At 38.0% G+C, this 24732-nt stretch overlaps 1 protein-coding gene across 6 annotated transcripts in view; it reads left to right on the top strand.

Moving 5' to 3' along the window:
* Positions 1 to 19872, top strand: part of ADGRG6 (adhesion G protein-coupled receptor G6) — a 150605-nt gene extending 130733 nt beyond the window's left edge. For 4 of the 6 annotated variants that reach the window (XM_070461626.1, XM_070461629.1, XM_070461628.1 and 1 more), the window contains 3 exons: positions 9848 to 9949; positions 11013 to 11165; positions 16746 to 19872. In XM_070461626.1, the coding sequence (XP_070317727.1) occupies positions 9848 to 9949; positions 11013 to 11165; positions 16746 to 16924 (434 nt within the window). In that variant the 3' untranslated portion in view covers positions 16925 to 19872. Of the gene's footprint in view, positions 1 to 9847; positions 9950 to 11012; positions 11166 to 14192; positions 14239 to 16745 lie in introns of all 6 variants that reach the window. The other 2 variants (XM_020899671.2, XM_020899674.2) reach the window with 1 other exon arrangement.
* The last annotated feature ends 4860 nt before the right edge of the window (positions 19873 to 24732 follow it).

Here is a 24732-nt window from a genome sequence, read left to right as displayed (position 1 = left end):
ATTGATTAGTAGTCTCAGGCATAATTGGTCCATCTTCTGTACGTATACAGTGCAGCATATGTTTCTGTAAATAGAAGCTACCATGGCAAGCACAGAAGGGTATCATCAATCTACTCAGAGATCATGTTTGCCATTAATTAGTTGGGTAACATTAAAATACCCAGAGCAACAGAAATAACTTATATTTGCATAGTGTGCTGTGGTTTACAAAGCACTTTCACATAACATATGTGATCTGATGTGTAATTCTTGCAGCAAACGTGAAAAATAGGTACCCAAGAAAGGATATTCTCCCCATTTTATAGATGAAGAAACAGGCTTACAAGAGTTCACGACTTTCCCAAGATCAATTTGAATCCTACAGTGTAATATTTATAACATAGCATATGTGAGCATAGAAAAGCACATTAGGTGAGAAAGCATGAGCAAAAAAATAAATTACTGCCTTTTCAATTTTTTATTTCAGAGTTTCTAGGAAGTGAATATGTCTATTTAAAGAAACCTAGTAAATGTACATCTAATGAAGAAGTGGAAATTTACTCATACCCTTTTCTAGCAAAAATCATTTATAGAAACATATTTATCATTTTAAAATAAAATGAAAATATATTTTAATCCTGTTGGCAAAGTCAGAAAATTAAGTAAAATTACGGAGTAGGAACCTTCTGATAGTTAAGCTGGGCCATAATTACATGCACAACACACATGGTGGATTGGTGCCAAAGTAAAGAGATGTACCACCTCTAAACCTGTTCACATCTGAAACGGCATCACGTTGGCCAAGACATTACACACTGCAGGGAAATAAATTACTCATCTTTTGGCAGAGCATATTGTGTGTAGAGAAGTAATTTTTTAAAGGGCACCTTGTCGAATGAAAGGAGAATTCAAGAGGTTCCCAAAGGGAGTCGTAAACTCTAGAGATTCCTCAGTCCTGCAGCCAGCTGGCTGCATCTGTGTGACAACGGAACACATGAGCCGTTGTTGGACTCAGGCTTGGTGGGAAGCCGAGAAGTTATCTAGATCATTTTTGTCAAAGATCAGTTACCTAGGATGTGTGTCCTTTTTGACCCAGACATGTGGTTTGATAAATTCTTGATTGATTCCGTCCCATATGCCTGAAGTTACCTATATCCATAATCTTCTTTTCACTGTGTTTCTGGATCTTTTCTATCCAGGTATGAAAAATCAACTTAGGTTGTTTATCAGAATATATTGATGACGAGCCTACTAGAATTGCTAATGGACCTTAGTTGGTAAAGAAATCTTTAGGAAATGAACACTTAAAAAGGTGTTTGTTTGTTTTCCTTCACCAGACTTATTGAAAGTGAGTTTTTAGGCCAGTAAAAGAATGCAAAATATGCTTTCCCTAAATTTTACTGTATGGCATTTGTTTTCAAAGCCAAGGGAAACTGTTCCTGGGCAGTTTTTTTTTTTTTTTTTTTTTAACACTTTTGACAATCAGTCTAAAGTTCTGAGAAGATCCCTTCAGCTACTTGTTTTATATTTGCCCCAGAAAGTCACCTATTTTTGCTAAAATCAACCAAAGAGGATGAATTTTATGTGGACACCCACTTTCTAGCCAAAATATTGAGGCTAAGGATATCTTTTTTCCCCCAAATAAGTAGTTAAATAGCACTTATAGAGACCAAGATTAAACACAAGCCCATATAATCTATGTATAATGGTTATGAAGTCAACACGTTAGAAAGAGGATTTTTTTTTCAAACTTTCTACTTGAATGTGTTCTGAGGCAGGTGAAAGAACTAGATATCAAAACCCAAGCCTGCTGCTTGAGGAGATCTCTCCGAATGTTTCTCACTCCATGTTTAGACATTGAGAGCACCCCCTTGGATGTCCTTTGCTGTGTTTTTTGAGCCAGCTTTGGCCCATGGTGTGGTTCTTCAGGAGATCTTGACAAGGTGGAATTCATTGCATTTTCCTTCCTACCAGGACCCACATACTTATAACACTGTTACTCGAAAAATCTATTTTTTCTTTCTTTTTTATTTTTTAAATTATGAAAGTATGATAACACATTTGCAGGAGACTTGGGGTGGCTCAGCTGGTAAAGAATCCGCCTGCAATGAGGGAGAACCGAGTTCAATCCCTGAGTTGGGAAGATCCCCTGGAGAAGAGAAAGGCTACCCACTCCAGTATTCTGGCCTGGAGAAATCCATGAACTGTATAGTCCATGGGGTGACAAAGAGTTGGACACGACTTAACAAGTTTCACTTTCACTGTCACTTTCTGGAAAATGCAGAACAGAGTTACATATAGTTCCACTATATATTAACAATTGTTTTTTTAAAGTAGATAAATTAAGATTTTTAGTTGAAGTTTCAGTATCAAACTCTCAAAAAGTTATAGAATGGATATGCATAAAAGTAGAAGGATATAGTAGACCTGGAAAGCACTGTAGGCCAATTCAACATAGTTAAGATAATTTATAGAATTTTCACACAACAGCAGGATACAAATTCTATTTAACTTCCCATAGACTATAAACCAGGAAACACTGGAACATATCCAGGGACATAAAACAAGGTGCAAAAATTTCATACAGAGTCTGTTCTCTTATCACTGTGGGATTATGTTAGAAATCAATATCAAAACATATTTGAAAATAGCCCACATAGTTTCAAGTGCGATGTGACATTTACCAAGACATCTGTGACTTAGCCATTGAAAGCCTCAGTAAAGGTAAAAGACAAAAACAACAACAAAAAAAAAAACCAAAAAAACACACAGAGAGTGATTGCAGAGAAGAAAGCATTTAAATGAGAAGTTACATCATCTATTCATGTATTGGTCAAAATTATTTTTAAAAGTGAGCAGATACCTCTGGTTAGTGAAAAATGGAGGTGCAAGGAAGACAAGGATGAACAGGTATAGAACTTGTTAAGAATCTGTTCGTTTAAAGGAAGTTTTACTTTTTATCTTGCTCTAACATGATATCTGGGTTTTTATGGGTATGATAAAGAATCAAGGCAGTTACCAAGACGAAGAAACTATTGCAAAAGAACTGGCTTGGATTCATCAGAGTGATGGTTTTCCAGGCTCAAATTCACCCCAAAAGGGTTGTCACAAAACTAGCACAGCCTGTCAAGATGAAGCAGAGACTTTATAACTCTGAATTCTATCTTTTCAGCTGTGTTAGTGTCCAACGTTTATGGGCAGTGTTTCCTACTCCCTGATCAGCTAAATAAAGCTGAAAGGCACTGGCAGGAGTAAGAGTCAATTATTCCAGTCCCCAGTTGCAGCTTAAAGCCCTTTCCAGAAAATTAGAAAAGCGTATTTTTCCAGGTGGTATGAAGAGCCTCTTTGAGGCATGTGGGTTGATATAAAGATTCTCAAAGGGAAAACATGTGATAGAAGGAACAGGGATGGAGATGAGAAGTCAAACAGATTCTTTTGGATGCCAAAGGAAAACTCTATAAAGTTTTGTGATTTTAAGTTTTGCTCCTGGCACCAACATCCACAAGAAGATGGAAAAAAAAAAAAAACCCTGAGGACTGAAGAGGGACTAGCCCTCTGTTTTCTCACTTTGGCCTCCAAGCGCCCTTGGCGCTCCTGCCACATTTCTACTCCTCCCGCCTGCAGTGTTCAGAATTTCTTTCCATACCGCATGTGCATGCTTCCAGATGTGGCTACCTTCCACATTTCCCACGGCTGAACTCTAAGCGGAATATTTTGTCCTAAAATAATCTTGGGATAATATTTATTGCCAGACTGATTTAAATACATGTGAAAAGGGCTGGTTGCTACAAATAGTCAAATAACCTATTATAAGAATCCCATTCTGATTTAAAATGGAAACCTATCTCATGGCTGAAGAATCTGCATGATACCTTGGAAATTTAAAATATATTTATAGAATTCTAGTTTCTCATGCCTATTATCTGCTTTTGTCCCATGGCATCACAATTCATAGTGGGAAGCAGAGCATGTAAATTATTTCTATTACAAAGTTTTAGAGAAGTATCAGATTTTGAATTTAATTTATATACATGTCTCTTAAACTTGGCTTCTCAGGTGGCGCTAGTGGTAAAGAACCCGCCTGCCAATACAGGAGATGTATATTTTCAGGTTTGCTTAAAAATAAGCAGTGTCATTTAACGCTATATAATTATGATATAGAGTAGTACTGCACCATCTAAAAAATTGTTTTATTAAGTCAGTTTTCTTAGCTTTAACCTCCTTCTGTATGACTGTGGTCAGCCTCAGAGCCTCAAAATAATTCACATCTTAATATGATAGTCGTTCAGTCGTGTCCAATTCTTTGTGACCCCATGGACTGTAGCCCTCCAGGCTCCTCCATTCATGGGATTTTCCAGACAAAAATACTGGAGTGGGTTGCAATTTCCTTCTCCAGGGGATCTTCCTGACCCAGGGACAGAACCCAGGTCTCCAGCATTACAGGCAGACTCTTTACCATCTGAGCTACCAGGGAAGGCTTTAATATCAGGGAAGCAAATCCAGAACTGGGTCTTTCCCAGTGTCCTCTAAACACCAGATGTATGCTCTGAAGTTTTTTCTCCAATATATATGACATTTATAAAAACTTCTGAGGGTTAAGGAAAACATCATCTAGCAAATTTCACTTTCTGCTGTCTACTAAAAGTCATTTGCTCAGTGTGAATCCCAAGCATGAGAGAGGCCAGGATTAGTGCCTGAGAGCCAAAGTCCTTAATTAGAGTTTACAATCTTTTTCCAGCTCTGATAAGTGATTTTGATAAACAGTTGCTTAAGAAACACACAGTTAGCTATATTTTCAGTTCTAGGACAAAAATACCTCCAACAACAAATTCTGCAAATCCTGCCCCGGTGCACAAAAATAGATTCAACCTAAGTCAAAGGGCTCCCTCTCCACCTCTGAGTCCTTCACCTGTAACCTGTGCTGACCTAACCTCAAGCTTCCATGTATTCTGCTCCCTGTACTAGGAAACTGCCACCACCTCTTCAACACGTGAAAGATTCTCAAAGGGAAACCAATCCATGTTGTGTATACCTGTGTTACAAAGCATGCATGCTAATTAAAGGGATTTTCTGTGTTAGCAAGCAGGTTAGGGCCTTGGGGGTTGTTGGTGTAGGAAGACTTTAAAAGGCAATCAGATTTAGTCAGAGTGTGAAGATGAGGTCCAAACAGTTAATCAGTCAGTCATGCTTGACTCTCTACGAGCCCATGGACTGCAGCCCACCAAGCTCCTCTGTCCACAGGATTTCCCGGGCAAGAATACTGGAGTGGGTTGCTATTTCCTTCTCAAGGGGATCTTCCTGTCCCAGGGATCGAAACCTGGGTTTCCTGCATTTACACGCAGATTCTTTACTGACTGAACTAACCAGGGAAGCCCAATCAGATTCAGTCAGAATGTGAAGTTCAGTTCAGTTCAGAAGTCACTCAGTCATGTCTGACTCTTTGTGACCCCATGAACCGCAGCACACCAGGCCTCCCTGTCCATCGCCAACTCCCGGAGTCCACCCAAACCCATGTCCTTTGTGTCGGTGATGCCATCCAACTGTCTCATCTTCTGTCGTTCCCTTCTCCTGCCCCCAACCCTTCCCAGCATCAGGGTCTTTTCAAATGAGTCAGCCCTTCTCATCAGGTGGCCAAAGTATTGGAGTTTCAGCTTCAGCATCAGTCCTTCCAATGAACACCCAGGACTGATCTCCTTTAGGACGGACTGGTTGGATCTCCTTGCAGTCCAAGGGACTCTCAAGAGTCTTCTCCAACACCATAGTTCAAAAAGCATCAATTCTTCGGTGCTCAGCTTTGTTTAGAGTCCAACTCTCACATCCATACATGACCACTGGAAAAACCATAGCCTTGACTAGATGGACCTTTGTTGACAGAATGTGAAGATGAGGTCCAAACCCAGTGCCTGTTCTGTACTTCCTGGGAAGATAGCTCCACCTGCTAGGTCCTGATTCTGTGGGGTTTTGAATGTGGAGGAAAATCTTTCCCCTACCCTGAGACTTGTCATGTCTGAGCTCTAAGCTGGGCTGCAGGGGGGTTTCTTGTCTCCTGTTCTTCCTCACCAACCCAGCTTCCCTCCTTGTCAACAGCACGGGGACCTTCAGGAAGGGTGTGTGTGTGTGTTTATTTTCTGAGTGACTGAAATTTGATTCATATTTACTAGAGTTTTCTTTTAAAATTAGAACTTCCATATCCTATCTGGTATCATCTGAGACAAGTAACTGGGTCACTAGCATATATTTTCATCACTAATTGTTTTATTACTAATAAAATATCATTAATAAATAATGATGTTTTACTTATATAAATATGTATAAAATGATATGGTAACAATAATAAGGGCTTCCCTAGTAGCTCAGCTAGTAAAGAATCTGCCTGCAATGCAGAAAACCCTGGTTCGATTTCTGGGTTGGGAAGATACACTGGAAAAGGGATAGACTACCCATTCCAATATTCTTGGGCTTCCCTTGTGGCTTAACTGGTAAAGAATCTGCCTGAATGTGGGAGACCTGGGTTTGATCCCTGGGTTGGGAAGATCCCCTGGAGAAGGGAAAGGCTACCCACTCCAGTATTCTGCCCTGGAAAATTCCATGGACGGTATAGTCCATGGGGTCGCAAAGAGTCGGACATGACCAAGTGACTTTCACTTTCAGCAATAATAAAGTGGTAATATTTCTTATTACTAATATTACTTAGTGGAAGGGAAGTTCTAGAGGATGGGCTCATATGTATACCTATGGCTGATTCATGTTGATGTGTGGCAGAAACTAACACAGTAGTGAAAAGCAATTATCCTCCAATTAAAAATTTAAAAAATTGGAATCATAGAGGGAAACTTTCGTATTTATAACTTCCATAAACTAAAAAATTTTTAAATAAAAAAATAAAATGTAGCTGCAATATAAAAAGTGATTACTTAGTAAAAGGTCACTGAAAGTCTTATTTATAATTCTCAGAGATACATGTGTTGTGAATTTCCCAGGAATGCTTTAATAGGCTAGTTTTCTATTTGAAATCAGTTATCAAAATGTAGTCAATATTTTCATAATGACAGTCCTCTATGAGTCAACATATGTTATCATTTTTTGCCAGTAACTTCATTAAGAATTGGTGGAGCACCTCCTAAGTAAGTGTCTGCCATTCAGTGATGACCAAACTAGCCAAGCCCAGAGGAGGAGAATCAGCCACAGTCATCTCACTGTATTCAGGGTCTAATCTGTAGAAATCCAGCACATTCCCTTCTGTAATTATTCTTAATAATGTAATTTATTCTGGAGTAAAGCTATGACCACTTTCAGTTAAGACATTGAAAAATAAAATGTAAAAACACAGCCTCACTTGACAATTTATCTGTACGTGTAAAATAAGAGTACTTGAAATACGTGCCCCACTTTTCCGGTTACTCAGGTTACAGTGTGATTTACAGTTTTCTTGATGAATACTCCATACTCAAAAAGAATGGATAGGTCTTAATGTCCATTAAAGGTACTTTAGTCATTTTCACTTTTATGGTATTCCATGCGAGACCCCGTGCTCCATGGAAGCAATGATCATCCCCTTGAAATTTCCTTCTCCTAAAATAGTGCCTCCTGCTGAGCGGTGCTTAGTAGTCACTGAGTAGATTATTCTATTGGAAACGTCCCTTAACTTCCTACCCAGAGTTTTCTTCAGGTTCAGTTTAAGCCCTTGCACTCTCTAAAATACCCTCACTTATGTAGATAATCTGCTTAATATGGTATATTATTAAGGCATTACTTGGCAACTAATTTGTATATGTTTCAGAAACTTTTGCCTTAAATATATTTTCATTGTATTTCTGTTACTCCTTAACTTATGTTCTGTTAACTCCTGTTTTTAAGCCCCTACACCCAAACACATTTAAGACATTCAGATGTATGTGTGTGTATTAAATTATCTCATGTAAAATAGGTGAGTGATTAATCATGGTTATATTTATTCATTCAACAAAGCATTTATGGAGGTCCTGCTTAGTTCCTGGCATTATTTTGGGAATAGCTAGTAGAGCGTTAGATAGACAAGCATCCCTATGTTCTTGGAGCTTATTATTTACCAGCAAGGGATAATCAAGCAAAGAGATAAATGAATACATAAGGAATACTAGAATATCAGGTACTGATCAGTGCCATAGCAAAAATAGTTGTGTACAAGGGTGTGAGCAGAGGCTAAGACATAAAAAATAAAAAGAAACAGTTGATGATGGCCTCTTTGAGGAGTTTGATCTAAGACCTGAATGGCAGGTTAAGATCCTGTTATGGAAAGGTTTGAAGGAAGAGCTGTCAAATTATTGAGCTGAAATGAGTTTAATATGTTTGTTTGAGGGTAATGATGGAGAGCACTGCTATTTTGAACATCAGGGATGCTGGCTCAGCAGTCAAGAATCCGCTTGCAATGCAGGAGATGTGGGTTCAATCCCTGGGTCAGGAAGATTCCCTGGAGAAGGATATGGCAACCCACTCTCGTATTCCTGCCTGGGAAATCCTGTGGATAGAGGAGTCTGGAGGACTACAGTCCATGGGGTCTCAAGAGTTGGACATGACTTAGTGACTAAACCACCTCCACTACAGGAGAAAATGGTGTCAAGAATATATTTCAAGGGACTTCCCTAGCAGTCCAGTGGATAAGACCACCTTCCAATGCAGGGAGTATGTGTTTGATCCTTGGTCGGGGAGCTAAAACCCCACATGCCTCCCAGCCATAAAACCAAATCATAGAACAGAAGCAATGTTGTAACAAAATTCAATAAAGACTAAAAAAAAGTGATCCACAAGAAAAAAAATCTTTAAGAAAGAGTGGATGTATTTCAAGAATGAGAGAGTAGTCGATTGTTTTGAATACTGTTGAGAGCTCTAGTAAGATGGGAAAGAAAACTGAGTTAACAGTAGGGGAGTTCCAGTGATCCACAGGAACAGTTTTAGTGGTCTTCAGAGATGTGAACAGTCGCCTCAGAGACGGCGGACATGTGGCCTCCTTGGGGCAGGTTGAGAAGAAAAGAAATGAGAAATAGTAGAGACAGCAAAAGTTAGTCATTGCATGTTTTATTGAGAAAGGGAATGAAGAAGTAGAAGCTGGAAGAAGATTGGGGGTTAAAGGAGAAATTCTTTGATTATTTAAAAGAGAGTTACTAGGATATGCTTGTGGGTAATGGGAATAACCAAGTGTGGAGGAAGAGAGGGAGAAATTGAGGCAGCCATGAGAAGGTAAAAATGCAAAAGCAAATTCCTTGAAGAGTTAAAAGGGGCTGGCTCCCAAAGCACAAGTGGTACAGTTTTTGATAGATGCAGGCAAACTATAAATATATGAAGACCACTTGACAATACAGAAATACTTCTGCATTAAAGTGTTGAGAAACTAAAGCAGGCCAGGTGGAGCTACATGAAATTGCTGATTTGGGGCCATTTTTGACTTGTAAAAATACCACTTTTCTATGGCCCAGACTTACAATAACATGCTTACATAAAATAGCTTAGAATACACAAATTGAAATAGATGATGAGCTCATGAATGTTTTCTCTATGTTTTCACATAATTTTAAAACAAACAAAAGGGAAACATTAAGTGTCTCAAATTGAATATTGCCTATTTCAGATTAGTCTTTAGGTTAGGTCATAACAAATACTGAATAAAACAAGGACAGAATTATATTCATGTAATTGTTCTAGTTTTATCTGAGCCTCTGTGTTCTAGTCTAAAGGATTAAAACATCAGCTGCGTACTTAAAGATTCCTTAGGATCTTTGTTTCTGAGTGATTTGGATGTAAAAAATAATTAAATTGAATCCATGTGTTTTGTAAGATTTATCTTTAGCGGTGTGTCAATTTGCCTAATTGTTCATATTTTCTTTTGTCCCAGGCTTATTTATATTTATCTTCCACTGTGCTATGAAGGAGAATGTTCAGAAACAGTGGAGGCGGCATCTCTGCTGTGGTAGATTTCGGTTGGCAGACAACTCAGGTAAAGGGGCATGTTGGTGATCGAGCTTCTGACATTAAGAGTGTGGTCAGAAGCGTTTGTCATCTGGGCTCCCCAGGTGGCTCAGTAGTAAAGAATCTGCCTGCCAATGCTGGAGACAGGTTCGATACCTGGATCGGGAAGTTCCCCTGAAATGGCAACCCACTCCAGTATTCTTGCCTGGAAAACTCCATGGACAGAGGAGCCTGGCGGGCTACAGTCCATGGGGTTGCAAAGAATCAGGACACACCTAAGCGATTGAGCACACACACATTTGCATTGTCCCAGCAGCCTAGAAACCAGTGGTAGCAAGGTGTAAAGGTGGAGTGTGTAAAGATGCTTGGTTGGAATCTTAGATTATTAAGACTGCATGAGATCTGAGGACTTTGGACCTGACCTGTTTTGCAAAGGAGAAGCATGAGTTCCAGATAGGTTAAGTGAGTTGCTCAAGGTTTTATGTCTAATTTAACTACTTGGATATCCACTATACCCTATATAACTGTCCATATTTTTGAAGTCTTCATGTGCATTATTAGACAAAAGAGATTTTTCTCAATATGAAAAAAAATCCCTGAAGAAAAATATTACTCTTTTAAAAAAAACCTCCAGTGGTTACTTCTCAACCTGAAGATATTAAGTAGAATTTTAAACATGAGGTCAAATTAAGAAACTTTTCTGTTTCTTCGAGTTGTTACTGTTGACATGTCCGTCTCTTGTATGAGTCACTGGCAATGTGTCAGAACATCTGATGTTATGAATCAGTTACTTAAATAATGTGGTGATGATTTTTCAAGGCAAGGTGTGCGCATGTGTGCTAAGGCAGTTGTGTCCAACTCTGTCACCCCACGAGCTGTAGCCCACCAGGCTCCTCTGTCCATGGGATTCTCCAGGTAAGAATACTGGAGTGGGTTGCCATGCCCTCCTCCAGGGGATCTTCCCAACCCAGGGTTCGAACCTGCATCTCCTGCATTGCAGGCAGATTCTTTACTGCTGAGCCCAGGGAAGCCCTCAAAGCAGACTATATCCCCTGTCAAGCAGACTCATGGAGAGATGTCATTTCTTTCAGACTGGAGTAAGACAGCTACCAATATCATCAAGAAGAGTTCTGATAATCTAGGAAAATCTTTGTCCTCCAGCTCCATTGGTTCTAACTCAACCTACCTTACATCCAAGTCTAAATCCAGCTCTACCACCTACTTCAAAAGGAACAGCCACACCGGTGAGTCATTCTGGCCAGAAAGGTGCTGGTAAAGATGCTCTCTGGGACACTTCCCGTCATGTTTTCATGGTGAGAACTGGCATGTCATAAAGATTCATAGATCACAGTGCCCATTAGGGTGCTTATTTTAGACTTAGGAAAATCAAAATTTACTTGCACCTTCAGCACCTTTGTGAATATTTTGTCCTTTTTTAAAGAATTTACAGCCAAAATTGAACCTACATTGTCAGAGTATCATTAACTCAATATTTTTGTAACTTCATTTTCTTTAAAATTTAATTTTCCTAAAAAATTATGGTATCTTGTTTTTAAAAGTTATACCTTCATTTAAAAAATACAGAAATTGAGTTGCAGATTATTTCAGCATAGTATGACAGTTACCTGGCAAGTTGGAATGAAAACAGGAAGAGACACCATCCAGCTTGTATGTGAAAGACTGAAGTCCTTTGAAATATACACAAATATTAAATCATGGTAGTGTATGCCTAAAACTAATAATGATATATGTCAATTATACCTTAATCAAAAAAGATACTTAAGTCCCTAACCATTGGAAGTGATACTGATGATTGCTCTCTACATTACTGATTAAATATGAAAGAGGGAACATTATGTTTGGAAAGTGATACAGATGATGAGAAACATTGTATTTTTATTCATCTACCAACTCTTCATGATATTTACAATGATCGCACATTTATTCATCTACCAACTCTTCATGATATTTACAATGATCGCACTTTCTGACACTGAGCCTGAAGACTATGAAAACACAGGCTGACTTCAGACATGTAGAGAATTTGGCTTCAGACCACCATAATGTATTGACTATTGCAAAAAGAGAGTCACACATTTTTTGGTTTCTCAGTGCTTATTATATGCACCATGTATAAATATATGCTTATATGTTTACCCCATACCGCAGTCTATTGTGTGTAATACCATCATGTCAAAAAATGTACATACCTTAATTTTAAAAGATACTTTATTGCTGAAAAATGTGCTTGACTGTCATCAGGCAACACAGATCTTCGATTTATAAAAACTGCAGTGTGTGTGAAGGGCTTCAAAGTGAAGTGAAATAAAATGACATATGCCTGCAAAGACCATTTTGCAGTCCTTGATAGCCAGTGAACAATGTGAAAAGGTATCCTCCTTTAATAATTTCAGTTGAAAATAACAGAAATGCTACTTTTAAATACTAATTAAACCTTAGTCAAACAACTCTCGACACTCGGTATCCAGCACTTTCTAAATGAAAGATGCTTATAAAAGGTAATGGAAATGACTTTTAAATTTTGTATTTGTTTAGCTAATAAATGTAGGCAGAAGCAAATGGCACCAAAAACATTCATATTTGGCAAGAATGGAGTGATTTGCATGACGTGTGTATAAATGTTCACATTAAAACACTTGCATTTCAAGTGACCCTTATGTACATTTCAATCTTTCCACATGTCCCTGCTTGCACCTCTCTGGTGCCCACTCCCTGGGATTCAAGATAGCACTGTGGAAAAGAAGTTTGAATGTTTAGAGAGTTTTTAATTCCAAAATTCGTCAAAGAAAGATCTGAAGGGCTTCCCTGGTGGCCCAGCAGTAAAGAATCTGCCTGCCACTGCAGGAGACGTGGGTTCGATCCCTGGTCTGGGAAGATCCCACGTGCCCAGGAGCAATTAAGCCCATGCGCCGCAATCATTGAGCCTGTGCTATAGAGCCCAGGAACTGCAACTTCTGAGCCCGTGTGCCTCAACTACTGAAGCCTGGGCGCCTAGAGCGCTCAGCAACAAGAGAAGCCCCTGCAATGAGAAGCCCGCACACAACTAGGGAGTAGCCCCTGTTCGCCACAACTGGAGAAGAACCCAGCCAGCAACGAAGATGCAGTAAAGCCAATAAATAAATAAAATTATTTTTAAAAGTATCTGAAAACTTGGAGCAGCTTAGGACAGCAGTTCTTCAAGTTTCTTGGAGTCAGGGATACTTTGGGGAATTGAATAGAAGCTATGAACTCTTCCAGAATGGGGTGCAGTCTTTGAGTCCTGCCAAGCAGTTTTCCTTAAAATTAAGAGGCCTTTGCATTCTTGCCTGAAACACCTGTGTGAGAAACATGATAACAGGCGTATAATCTGAGATAGAGTAGTCTACCTAATTGGTTCCCTGGCACAAAATATTGTTTACAGTTAACTCTTGAACAAAACAGTTTGAACTGTGCAGGTCCACTTATATGCAGGTTTGTTTTAGTTCCAAATACAACAAACAGTATTCCATGACCCGCATTTGACTGAATACATGGATACAGGACTATGGACACTGAAGAAGCTCAGACACAGAGAGCCAATGTAAATTGTACTCAGATTTTCAGTCGTTCAGGAAGTCAGTGCCCCTAACCCAACTATTGTGCAAATCTCTACTGTATTTAAAATGAGTGAGTTTTATACTTTATTAAATCAGCCTTAAAATTAGATACTCATTTTGTCTCCCCTTTAAAATCCAAATGCTTAATGCATTATAAGTTAGTTGTGAATGCATAGGAATTAGCCCAATTGAATTATTTTCCTGTTAATATAACTGAGAATAGCTAGCCTGAAAAACTACTATTAAAATGGTAAAGAAGATAACAGGTAGATATTTTGGAACAGAGGGCATTTTGAAAGTACAAAATATTTGGAAATAGCATCATGGGGAAAGCTGACTAGAAGATAAAAGGGACTGTAGAAATGGGGATACCAAACAAAAGCTTTACTGTTTCAAAATCTTGGATATTTATTTTTGAAGACTTCACTAATGTTAATCGTTTCTTTTCAAATATTTGGGGTTGAACAGGTTCTTGTTAACTAGTATAAGGATATAGTCAACGGTATGAGATGACTTTCACGGTGTAATCATTCCAGTCAGTCGACATATGAAGGGTCTTCTGAAACCTAGCCAGTTCTCAGTGGGACTGCTGGTATACCTAGGTCACTTGGGGTATGTAGAAAGTCACTGCATATCATCATGGATATCTAGATGGTTTATTTCTTGGAATTGTAGATAATGTCTTCTAAGATCATTCCTTCAACAAAAGTGGATCATTCAGGTAAACTTTTATTACTTTTTTGAATGCATGAATTTTTTTGCAAGGTAATAGAATATTTGCATGGATTAAACTAAGACTCTTGCTGCACCAGCGAAAATGGCTTCTTCTTTACAATAATTCTCAGCTGGCACAAGGACATTCCTGCATTGAACTGGAATTTCTGAACTGTTAAATGGTCGTGTGCTGGGCTGGCTCTTCTATGCATGGGGGTATCTGCAAGCTGCTCCTTCTAGGAAATGTACCATGCTCTGGAGTTAGTGGGTCATGTAACAGAAAGAAAAAAAAGCAGTACTTGAGAGGTTTGTTGTAGAATGGAGTACAATTCTTTATCTTTTCACTGCTCTTATGAATTACTGGATATGTCATGGTACATTGACAGAAGTCATAAAAGAGAAATTGTCGATTCCAAGCCTGCTTTTTGAGGACTTTTGTCTGCTTGAAATTTCAGCATCAGTCAAATAATAGTTCATTTCCCTAGCCCCTGGTTTTCAGACTTACAGAAATAATAAAAAATCTATATTATCCACAATATAATAACTATAGGAATTGCAGAACTGGGAATAGCATATATGTAGAAACACAGACCTAGCTCAGAATTTTACTTTATTAGACTGTGAAGATCCAGAAAATTGGGTCACATATTTGGAATGGAGCTGGTCAAAGCCTTTAAAAACTGTGTGCTCTTGGAAGTTGTCAATGAAATAGAATGAATATATCTTTGAAGGTTTTTTTGAGGATGTGTAGTTTTCTAAAAACATCAAGTACAAATTGTTCATTATTGAGATTTAAGCCAATAGAACAATTCCCAACCGAAAACCAATGGCTAGTGAATGTGTGAACGGAAGGAAAGCATAGAATCAATCAGCTTGCTGAGAGCTGAATGGGGAGGGACCCTTATATAATGACCCCTGAGCCTTTTTCTCACCAATCCTGGGTCATCCCACCATGCTTCATTCTGCCCACTCTTCCCTTGTACCATCTGTTCTCTCTTGCTTCCTCTAGTGAGATGGACACAACATTTTTAATTTTAGCTTTCATTGTATTTACTGTCTGCTCCAACACCAAGATCACAGTTGAACAATTTGAGTCATTTCCAAAGACAACAGATACAATAGCCAAGGCTTTTGCCAATTATGGATGGATTTTTAATGTTAAGTCACATACTGGGTCCTGCATACTCAAAACATAAAACACGTGGAGTGAACATTCCATTTTGAGCCATGATTTCTAGACACAGTTTTTCATGGTAGAATTTTTGCCTCTTCCACAGTGAATAGAGATGATACAACTGCAGGAGACTGAGTACTTTGTAGAAGGTCATATTTGCTCATTCTCTGATGTGAAATCTCTGTAGTTGATTTTAAGATAGAATTTTTTTCCAAAATGTGTTGGGAGAGGGAGGAAGAGAGATACTTACAAGATACTCATAGGGTGCATGAAAATAGTCATGTATATTTATAGATAATAGTGTTTAACAGAGTTTCCAGTTTTCTTGCCTGGGGAATTCCATGGACAGAGGAGGGTGGCCAGCTACTGTCCTTGGGGTTGCAAAGAGTCAGACACGACTGGGCAGCTAACACATACACACACATGACAGAGTTTCAAGGCATTGGCTGAGCCAATTTTAGAAAGCTATGGGTCTAGGAAAATAACGTTTAATATGTGATACTGAGAAATTTAGGACAGAAATGTATTTAGCAATCATTTATTACTGTTAGTTACTGTGATTTTACTACTGCCAGCAATAATAACATTATTCTGAGACTGTAGCATAGTTAATGAAAACACATATTTAAAATATTTCTGATAAAGATAATTTTGGATTCTATAATTTAAAAATAATTCATAAAAGATGCCCTTTTTTCTATGTTGCAATCATTTCACAAGTTCTTTCCATGAGAAAATGTGTTCAAAATAGCTTTTATGTTTTTTATTCACTTTTCTTTTCCAAAATTCTTTAAATTATATTTCATTAAAAATTTTATTATGAAATGTCTAACACATATAAAAAGTAGAGAGGATAATATAATGAATCCCCTTGAGTCTATCAACTCATAGCCACCTACGCATTTTCCCCTTTCTGTATTACTGTGAAAACATATCATAGACATCATATTGTTTCTTCCACGGATATTTTGGCACTTTTTAATTCATTGTTATATAATCTGTCACTACTTTGTGTGAGCCATTTGCCATGTATATTTTTGCCTCAATTTTCTGATGACTCTATTCACTGGCTCTTTGAAAAATACCACTTAGAAGAACATTTCTTAAAACAAACCCCCACAAATTACTAGAAGGCATATTAACATTCATTCATATGCAGGAATTCACTTTGAAGATGAGAAACATGAAATTTTAGTGCTGCCTGCTACCAAAACTAAGAATCAGAGCTTTATTTCCTTTGTGATCTTCTTTTATGTGCAAAATAGAGCATCCAAAATGGTAGCCCTCAGGCATATTACCAGCTCATCTTGCAGTCTAATTTCTTGTATAATTTCTTTCAGACAATGCTTCCATGGACAAGTCCTCATCAAAACTGACTCATGCTGATGGAGAACAAACATCGATCATTCCTGTCCATCAGGTCATTGATAAGGTCAAGGGTTATTGCAATGCTCATTCAGATAATTTCTATAAAAATATTATCATGTCAGACACTTTCAGCCACAGCACAAAGTTTTGATATCTTTAATATAAGAAAGAGGAATCAGTCTGCACAAACATGAAGATGTGCAAGCAGTCAAACTCTGACTAGCAGATGTAAACATGGTCTTACCTAGGTAACTGCATATATATGACCAATGTGTTTTATGAAGAAGGCATTTGTGAAATTCACTATCTGTCTTTTCAGTGTGTTTCTTCCATGGGGGAGTTTCCACCATCACTAAAACTTCACTACTGAGAGCAACATGATTCAGTACCCACAGGGGATAGGGTTTTTTAAATATATAACTAAATTGACCAATCAGAACTTGGGCTGGGAGGTGAAATATTAAGGTTAGAGGACAAGGGACAGGCCAGGCTATGGACAAGTTTAGTTTAGAGTTTATTCACATTCCACCAAATAATTGGGTTTGGATATGGTCATTTGCTCCATCATCTTTCTCAACAAGCAAAAGCTTGTTGCGTCCGTACTAATAGGGACACTTCCCTGCTGATCCACTGGTGAGGACTTTGCCTTCCAGCGTGGGGGGTGAGGGTGGGGTGTGGATTCGATCCCTGGTCAGGGAGCTAAGATTCCACATGTCTTGCAGTCAAAACCCCAGAACATAAAACAGAAACAATATTGAAACAAATTCATTAAAGACTTTTAAAATAGTCCACATCCAAAAAATCTTTAAAAAAGCATACTAATATTTAAAACTATTTTGGATGCCCACAAGTCCCATCTCTGCTAGTTTCCATGAATGCAGTAGCATTTCCTCATTTTTTAACTACAGAGACAAAAGAATGATATCTGACAAAGTTTAGAAAGGTGTATTTTCCATTATCTCAAATGTTTAACCATGAAGACCACAATGTGCCTAAGAAAGAATTTCCCAAATTTTGACCTAGTTAATATGAAGTCATGTTGTTTCATTTATCCTATTCAAGACTTAAGCATCATTATTAATTATAATTTAATCCTATACTTTTGAATCAAATTTAATGTTGGGGTTTCATTACAGTGGACCTCACAGTAGTTGAAGATGAACCTCTAACACCTCTATTTTTGATCCTCCACTCTATATAGAGCCTTGGGTTCATGGGAGGAATGGAATTTCCATTAGGCATGCTGTGTACAACAGTCTTGCCCTTTTGGGAAAAACAACTATTGAGACTCTATGGTCTTGTCATAGCTCCAGAGACTTTTAAGATATTTCCACTTGCACAAATGAAAAGCCTCTTACTTCCTCTTTCAAAAGTTTTGTTCCAAAGAATATAAACTGAGACTTAGGTGGTTGACTTATCATAATCAGAATAATATATAAACATGTGGGTCTACACTTGCCAGTCTGAAAACTGCTTGTATATAGGTCCTCTGATTATAAGAGCCAGAGGAGATCTGGCAAGATAGATGGGGTGTTATTTATGGATTAGGTTTCTGCATATAAGTCATGCATAATAGAAAGCAGCTTTTAGTCTAACTTTCAGACTATCCTGAGTAATGTGCTTGCTAGTGAATGTGTAGGAGACCGCATTTTAATTGTTCTTAAATGATGGATGAGTGTCCAGTTTCTTAGAAATTGGTCTCAACATGTGCTGTACCTTTACATTTGCTCTGGGTTATCTGAGACGTTTCAGGTTCTGGAAGCAACCTAAGTGATGAGAAGATGAGACATTCTGGCAGAACAAAACTGCTTAAAGGCAGAAGTCAGATTGAGCACTTGGGGCCCTTTCCCTCTGTGTGGGAAGCAGGTAGCCCTTAGTTTGAGACATAGGAAAGCTCTCAGACTGTGCAGCAACCCAGGGACGTCACCTTCCACTCATCCTCAGTCATGAAGGTCTTTGGCAGACCCAAACAGGTGATGATGTGGTATTGAGTTTTCATATCATTCCCATTTTGTAGCATCCCGGAACACTGTTCTGGGAGATAAAAGCATGGCTCAGCCTGGCCTTCCCAGGAGAGGGGTTGTGGACAGAAGGAAAAGATAGTAAATCTGAGGTCACTAAGATCCCCTACAGCAGAATCACATTGTTTTCCATAGGCATGTATGTTAACAGGCTGCTTATTTTGGCAGAGGTTGCATCTAGATGAAAGTTAACCTTAACTAGTCACTGAATCTTCATATACTCTCCTCCAAGCCTTAGAGATGATAGAATTTAATTAGCTTTCAACTGTGAGATTTCTACCCGAAGTGCTTATGTAGTTAAAAGTAATTAAAGTGAGAACTTTAAAAATATCTTTGATTTTTGCTCATATTCATGCAGATCTGGGAAAAAATGTTCTTTTCATATTTGACAACAGTATCAGCTCCACTTTAGAAATTTCCAGTAATCAGGTAAGGATTAAAAAAAAAAAATGGAGAAACAGCTGAATAGAAACATTTGCAAGTGGACTTGAGTTCTACACATGTAGTTCTTCATTTAGCCCCCTCAAAACAGAACTTCAGGAATTTAGCTCTGGAGCCAAAATTTAGTTTAGCCTATCTTTGAGAGTAATATCAACTTAGACTCTCTGGGGTTGGAAGAGAGTTGGAAAACAGTTTCAATTTTTGTTGTTTTTTAAATTTTCTTCCTTTTCCTTTTTTTAAACTACATCATGTTAGAGTCAGTCTAGGATCCTGAGATGTTTTCCAGTGTTGTCACCATGACTTGCATTGTAAAGCTTTGTTTGTTTAATGTTGGCATAGACTCTTTTGTACATATTTATTTATTTGTGTTTATAAATGTGAGCTTGTTTTATATCTTACCTTTATATTGCCTGGCTTTGTTATTTTAATTAACTTTCTATCAGAGAGACTGTATATATTTTTTTCTAAATACTTTGTGAAATAGTTTTCTGTAGCAGTATCTCTGAATTTGATGAATAAAAAATGACTGTGAGTGCAGATTAGAATAAGTCGTAAAGAAGCTACTATAGCTGATTTGCCGTTTTACTTAAATGGAAAATGTTTTTCAAATAAATGCTTATGTTGTTTGTGATCCAAATTATTCAATTCCTTTATGAGTGACTGTTTTTATTTCTGCCTCTTAAATAGGAAAAAATTATTTGACAACTGGAAAATAACCTGCCACTAATTAAGCTAGTGACATGGAGTGACTTTGCCAAAACACTGAGAATGAATATTTTAGAAAGATCCAGTTCACTGGGGATTAATGCATTTTGAAGTTCTTAGATTTTCTTAAGATGACTGATGCAAAGCCAAGCTCTGTGGCAAATTAAAAGTAATGTAGGTTTCCTTTTTGGGAAGTCTTCAGCCTTCTGAAAAGGGAACCAAATCAATAATATGACATAGAAGTTAGATCTTAGGATTTTTTTTTTTTTTTCACATTTATAGTCACTGTTTTCTTTGAGGGAGGCTTAGAAAATGACAGGATTTAGCCAACTTGACTTGCATGATGAGAGCAGGACCTCCTCACTTCCTTTTGCTGTGATTATTTAGGATAACTCTCTTCTGCAGAGAGCCAAGGCCCAATTTGGCTCATGGCCCTACTTAGTGCTAAGTTGTGAGGCGTGTTGGCTGGTCACTGCTAACTCAGGTCTTCTGAGCCAACTTCACAACTCCTGGCCAAGCCATGTTAAGAAAACAGGCAAGCAGTTGGTGAAGCTTCATCTTCAGTCACATATAGCAGGTTGAAGCTAGGGGAGCAGCAGTGGGAAGTAGGTGGGGAACACTTACTGATTTTCAGGCCGATCTGTGTTTGTAGTGTTTTGAAATCTGAAGGAACTGGGCTTTGCAAACACAGTGTGTTGGAAGAATGCCTGTGTTTCCAGTTGAGTAACATTCTATTTTTCTCCTATAAAAGTACTGTCTCTCTCTCCCTCTCTCTGTCCCCCTCCCTCCCATTTCTGCCTCCCCCAATTTTCCTGCTTTTCTCACTTTTTCCCCTCTCTCTCTCTTCCTTCCCTCCCTCTTCATATCAAGGAAGAATACTTAACCGTTCTCTTTTTCTGCTTTCCTAGTGAAAAATGAGAGTAAACGTGAAGATGCACGGGTGGGGATGAGAATTACAGGGAGAAGGTTAGCCCTGGCAAAGAGAAGAGGCATATGGGGACTTCTCTGGTGATCCAGTGTTTAAGACTCTGTGCTTCCATCACAGCGGGTACGGGTTCAATCCCTGGTAGGGGAACTAAGATTGTGTATGCTGTGCTAAGACCCCCACATGCCTATGTGGCCCCCCAAAAAAAGAATAATAATAAGAGGCATAGCTTTCTTCTGAGGTTGAACTACAGGTTATTAGATGAGATAGGAGGTATAAAGGGACCGATAGTGAGTTAGTGTTGGATTTCCTAATTTTTATTAATTAAAATAATTAGAAGCTCTTTCATCTGCTGGGTGTTCTAAGGACAATAATATCAGGATGGGGATCTGAGTAAAATTAAAATGTGAAACAACCTTCAGGAATGCAGGTCCCTGGCTAAATTAAATTAAATAAACTAATATGTGGTGTTTGCCCTCAGAGTAGCTTTCACAAGTACATTCCCTAAATCATTGTATCTAAATATGTTTATTTGGTGTGTTTTGAAAAACTAGTTTATTTCAAGTTCACAACCAAATATTTGATATTCTAAACTCTCAAGTCTTTATTGACTTATCTCAAATATTTTTGAATAATTGGATGACAAATAATTGGAGACATACCCCAAAATCTTTTTTCATCTTTTAAGTTATATCTTCTGTTGGCTTATTTTCATTATGAATTGCTTTAAATGATGTTTATAAATTCAAGTTGTCAGTGAGAGTAAGATACTTGATATTCACATTAAATATAATTTAACAGAGATACATAGATCAAATGGTGTGAGAAAATAACAAAGTAATAGCAAAATACAGGTTTTTAAATACCCTAGGGGCAAAAGAAAGATCTAGAGCACCACCGTATTTTCCTGCTTCATCACCCTACAGTTCAAACAGTCAGTGGAGGATTTTAAATGACTTGTACATCAAGCTCGGTCGTTTCAGTCGTGTCCGACTCTGCGACCCTATTCACTGACTTGAGCTGACAGACCTGACACATTTGAAACTCTTGTAACTTAAAAAAAGAATCAGTTTATCAGTGAAGATCTGCTGTGTAATCATTACTGGCAAATTAAGAGTGAATACATTGTCTCCCGTGATACTGTTAACAGCAACAATAAATGCCTACAATGTCTAGAGCAGTTAAACGTGACACAGTATACTGTATTTTTGGTTTTAAAATTTTTCTAGGTATATAGCTCTTCTACTGAATGACATTAATATTAAGGTCTGATGCACTGGGTTGTTTATTCTCATCATTTTCACAAGCAATAGCCTAGTGCTGGCTATATAACAGGTTCTTGGTTCATGTTTATTGAATTTATATGGCGTTTACCTGGTCCATTTGCCTTTCATGTTTTGCAAAAGTAGATCTCAGAGTACCTTGAATTTGGGTGAGTTTATGAGAATATGGACTAGAAATACAAAGTCAAGGGGAAAATATAGTAGTTTCACACTATTCAAGACACTTTACCCACACTGCTTAATGTCATTTTATATGCTACAGTCAAGTAGGATAAGAACAAGAAGATTTCAGTTTAAGGTTAACTCTAAATCCTTTTTAATGGTTTTGGAAAGGGAACTAGCTTCAACTGAAGTCTGAGGTGACTAAGCACACAAACCTGCTTTTGAGCAACTGTCTTAGAAACTGTTTTCTGGCTTAACCTGGTTTCAAAATCCAGGAATATAATGTATGAACCCAAGGGGTCCTCATGGAACCCTGTGGCCAGACTTTGAGGAATCTGGGATCAAGGGATATTTTTCTCTTGTTTTCACTGTGTAAAATCAAGAGGTGTTTTAAAAACCAAACTGATTGGTCACTTGAAAATTATTTCTCTTCATCCCCAGTTGATAAATTCATCAGTTTCCTTGAATGGCTGGTAGGTTGCTAAGAGAACAGTGGTAATTGGCTAACAAAAATACAATATTTGTTAGACTTGCTTTGTATGAACTTGTGGTAAGTATGTTTTTGCTCTGGCTAACTCCTTTTATGTAAAGAAAAGTCTGAGGTCCCAACCAGGTTACTAGCCTGAGTTCTATTACTGTCTGTCTAGGAGTTTCTATCAGTGAGGAAGCCATGGTACAACCTGAGAAGAATAGTGAGCAGTGATACTGTTAACTAGAAGAACTGGAGAAAGCAGTCCTATAGAATCCATATTGTTTAAGGTTTACGAAGGTGGAGTGACCCCATTTTGCTAAAGCCAACAGTTCCTTCTCTGAAGGAATCACAGAGTGCAGAAGGAAGGTCCTGAGTAATGGTCTGTCCTGTGTGACTTTAGTATGTCTCCCATCTGCTGTGGGCCTCAGTTTACCTATCTGGTAGATAAAAGAGGCCACTAAAGAGCTAAAATGTTTTCAGCACTGGAATTTTATAGTTCTCTTTAACATCTTTAAGTAGAAAAATGTCAGTCACTCTTATTTAAACACAGAATCCAAAGATCCCAAAACTAAATGTTAAGCAAGACATTTGATCTTGTTCAGTCTCAATTTTTCAAGGGCATACATGCATTCTATGTCCTTTTTATTTCCAGAATAAATGTCTTTTCTATGCAAACACATAACTATTTTCAGAGCACTAAGTAAATCTTTTGCAGATAAAAGTAGTAGGAAAATTTACTCAAGGACTAAAGAGAAGATGCCCCAGCAGTGAGGCAGTACCTACTCATTGTGAAAATCAGAATTAAAATTCCGGTTTTCTTTGAGCAAATCTGTGGAATTAATGACCCTTCTAACATAGGTACAAGAAACCCATTTCTCCTCCCCAGCTGTGTTGCAATGCTGTGCACAGTCCACAGGGAGAAAGAAGAAAACAGATCAGCAGGAAATACAAAGACAGCAAGCAAAACAGTTTCGACAGTTGCCAGAATGTGCCTCAGATGGCCAATTCAGGGTCTCTTGCTGGGCGAGTGAGGAAGACAAAACCAATAGGTGCCTTGTGATAAACACACTGGACGTGCTCCACAGCTCAGAGGAGCCTATTTACTGTCGTCCTGGATGTCTTGGCCCGGTTTGCATTCAAATTAGAGAAAATTGTGTGTACATCAGTTATGGAGGGCAGTTCTAGCACAGAACTCATTGCCAAAGACCTGAGAAGCATTTTAAAGATGTATTATTTCTTGTGATTTCCTTTTCAAGGGCCCTGAGAGTCTAAGTTGTGTTAAACACCAGTTTACAGAGACATGATGCTGGGAAATAATCTATGGCAATGCAAAGATGTGGAGTGGAGTAAGGCAAATGCTTGGATAGCCTAGAGGTCAAAACAGCTACCAGAATAATAGTATCTTACTATATATATTTTTGAAAGTAATACATCTATTTCTGCAAGTAGAAGTTATCACTATTTGATTAGCCCACTTCCAGTTAGCATTTTAATCTGTAATTTACAGAAACTTGCTTCTTCAAAAACTTTGGTAGGTAACTCTGTGCACAGATTGTCTTCTAAATACTCAGAATTGTCAAAAGGACATTTTCTCCTCAGGAACAGTTCCAAGCTAGGATTCCAAACAAGAGTTAGAAAATGTTTTACTAGGTCTTTGCCATAGTTATAGAAAAATCAGCTTGTAGTTACAAAGTGTTGGTTGGATTTTTTTTTTCCTTATCCACAAAAGCTATAAAGGATTGCTAACATAGTTGTGGCTTTCATTCTTCCAAATAATTCCCAGTTCACTTGGAAATTTTTTTTCCTTCAAAGGATCTTTTTCCTAACTTTGGTTCTGCTATTTTGGATGATCCTTGTTTACTCAAGAGGAGCACTTGAGGTTTAGCCATTCTCTCCATGATCCTCCAGTTGATTTTCACACTTTGCTTGTAGGCGGGATAAAGGAGGCTG

The sequence above is a fragment of the Odocoileus virginianus genome, chromosome 34 (assembly GCF_023699985.2).
Source record: "Odocoileus virginianus isolate 20LAN1187 ecotype Illinois chromosome 34, Ovbor_1.2, whole genome shotgun sequence".
NCBI classification, from domain to species: Eukaryota; Metazoa; Chordata; class Mammalia; order Artiodactyla; family Cervidae; genus Odocoileus; species Odocoileus virginianus.
Note: the sequence above shows the minus strand (reverse complement) of the source record. Positions and strands in the feature narration are given on the sequence as shown.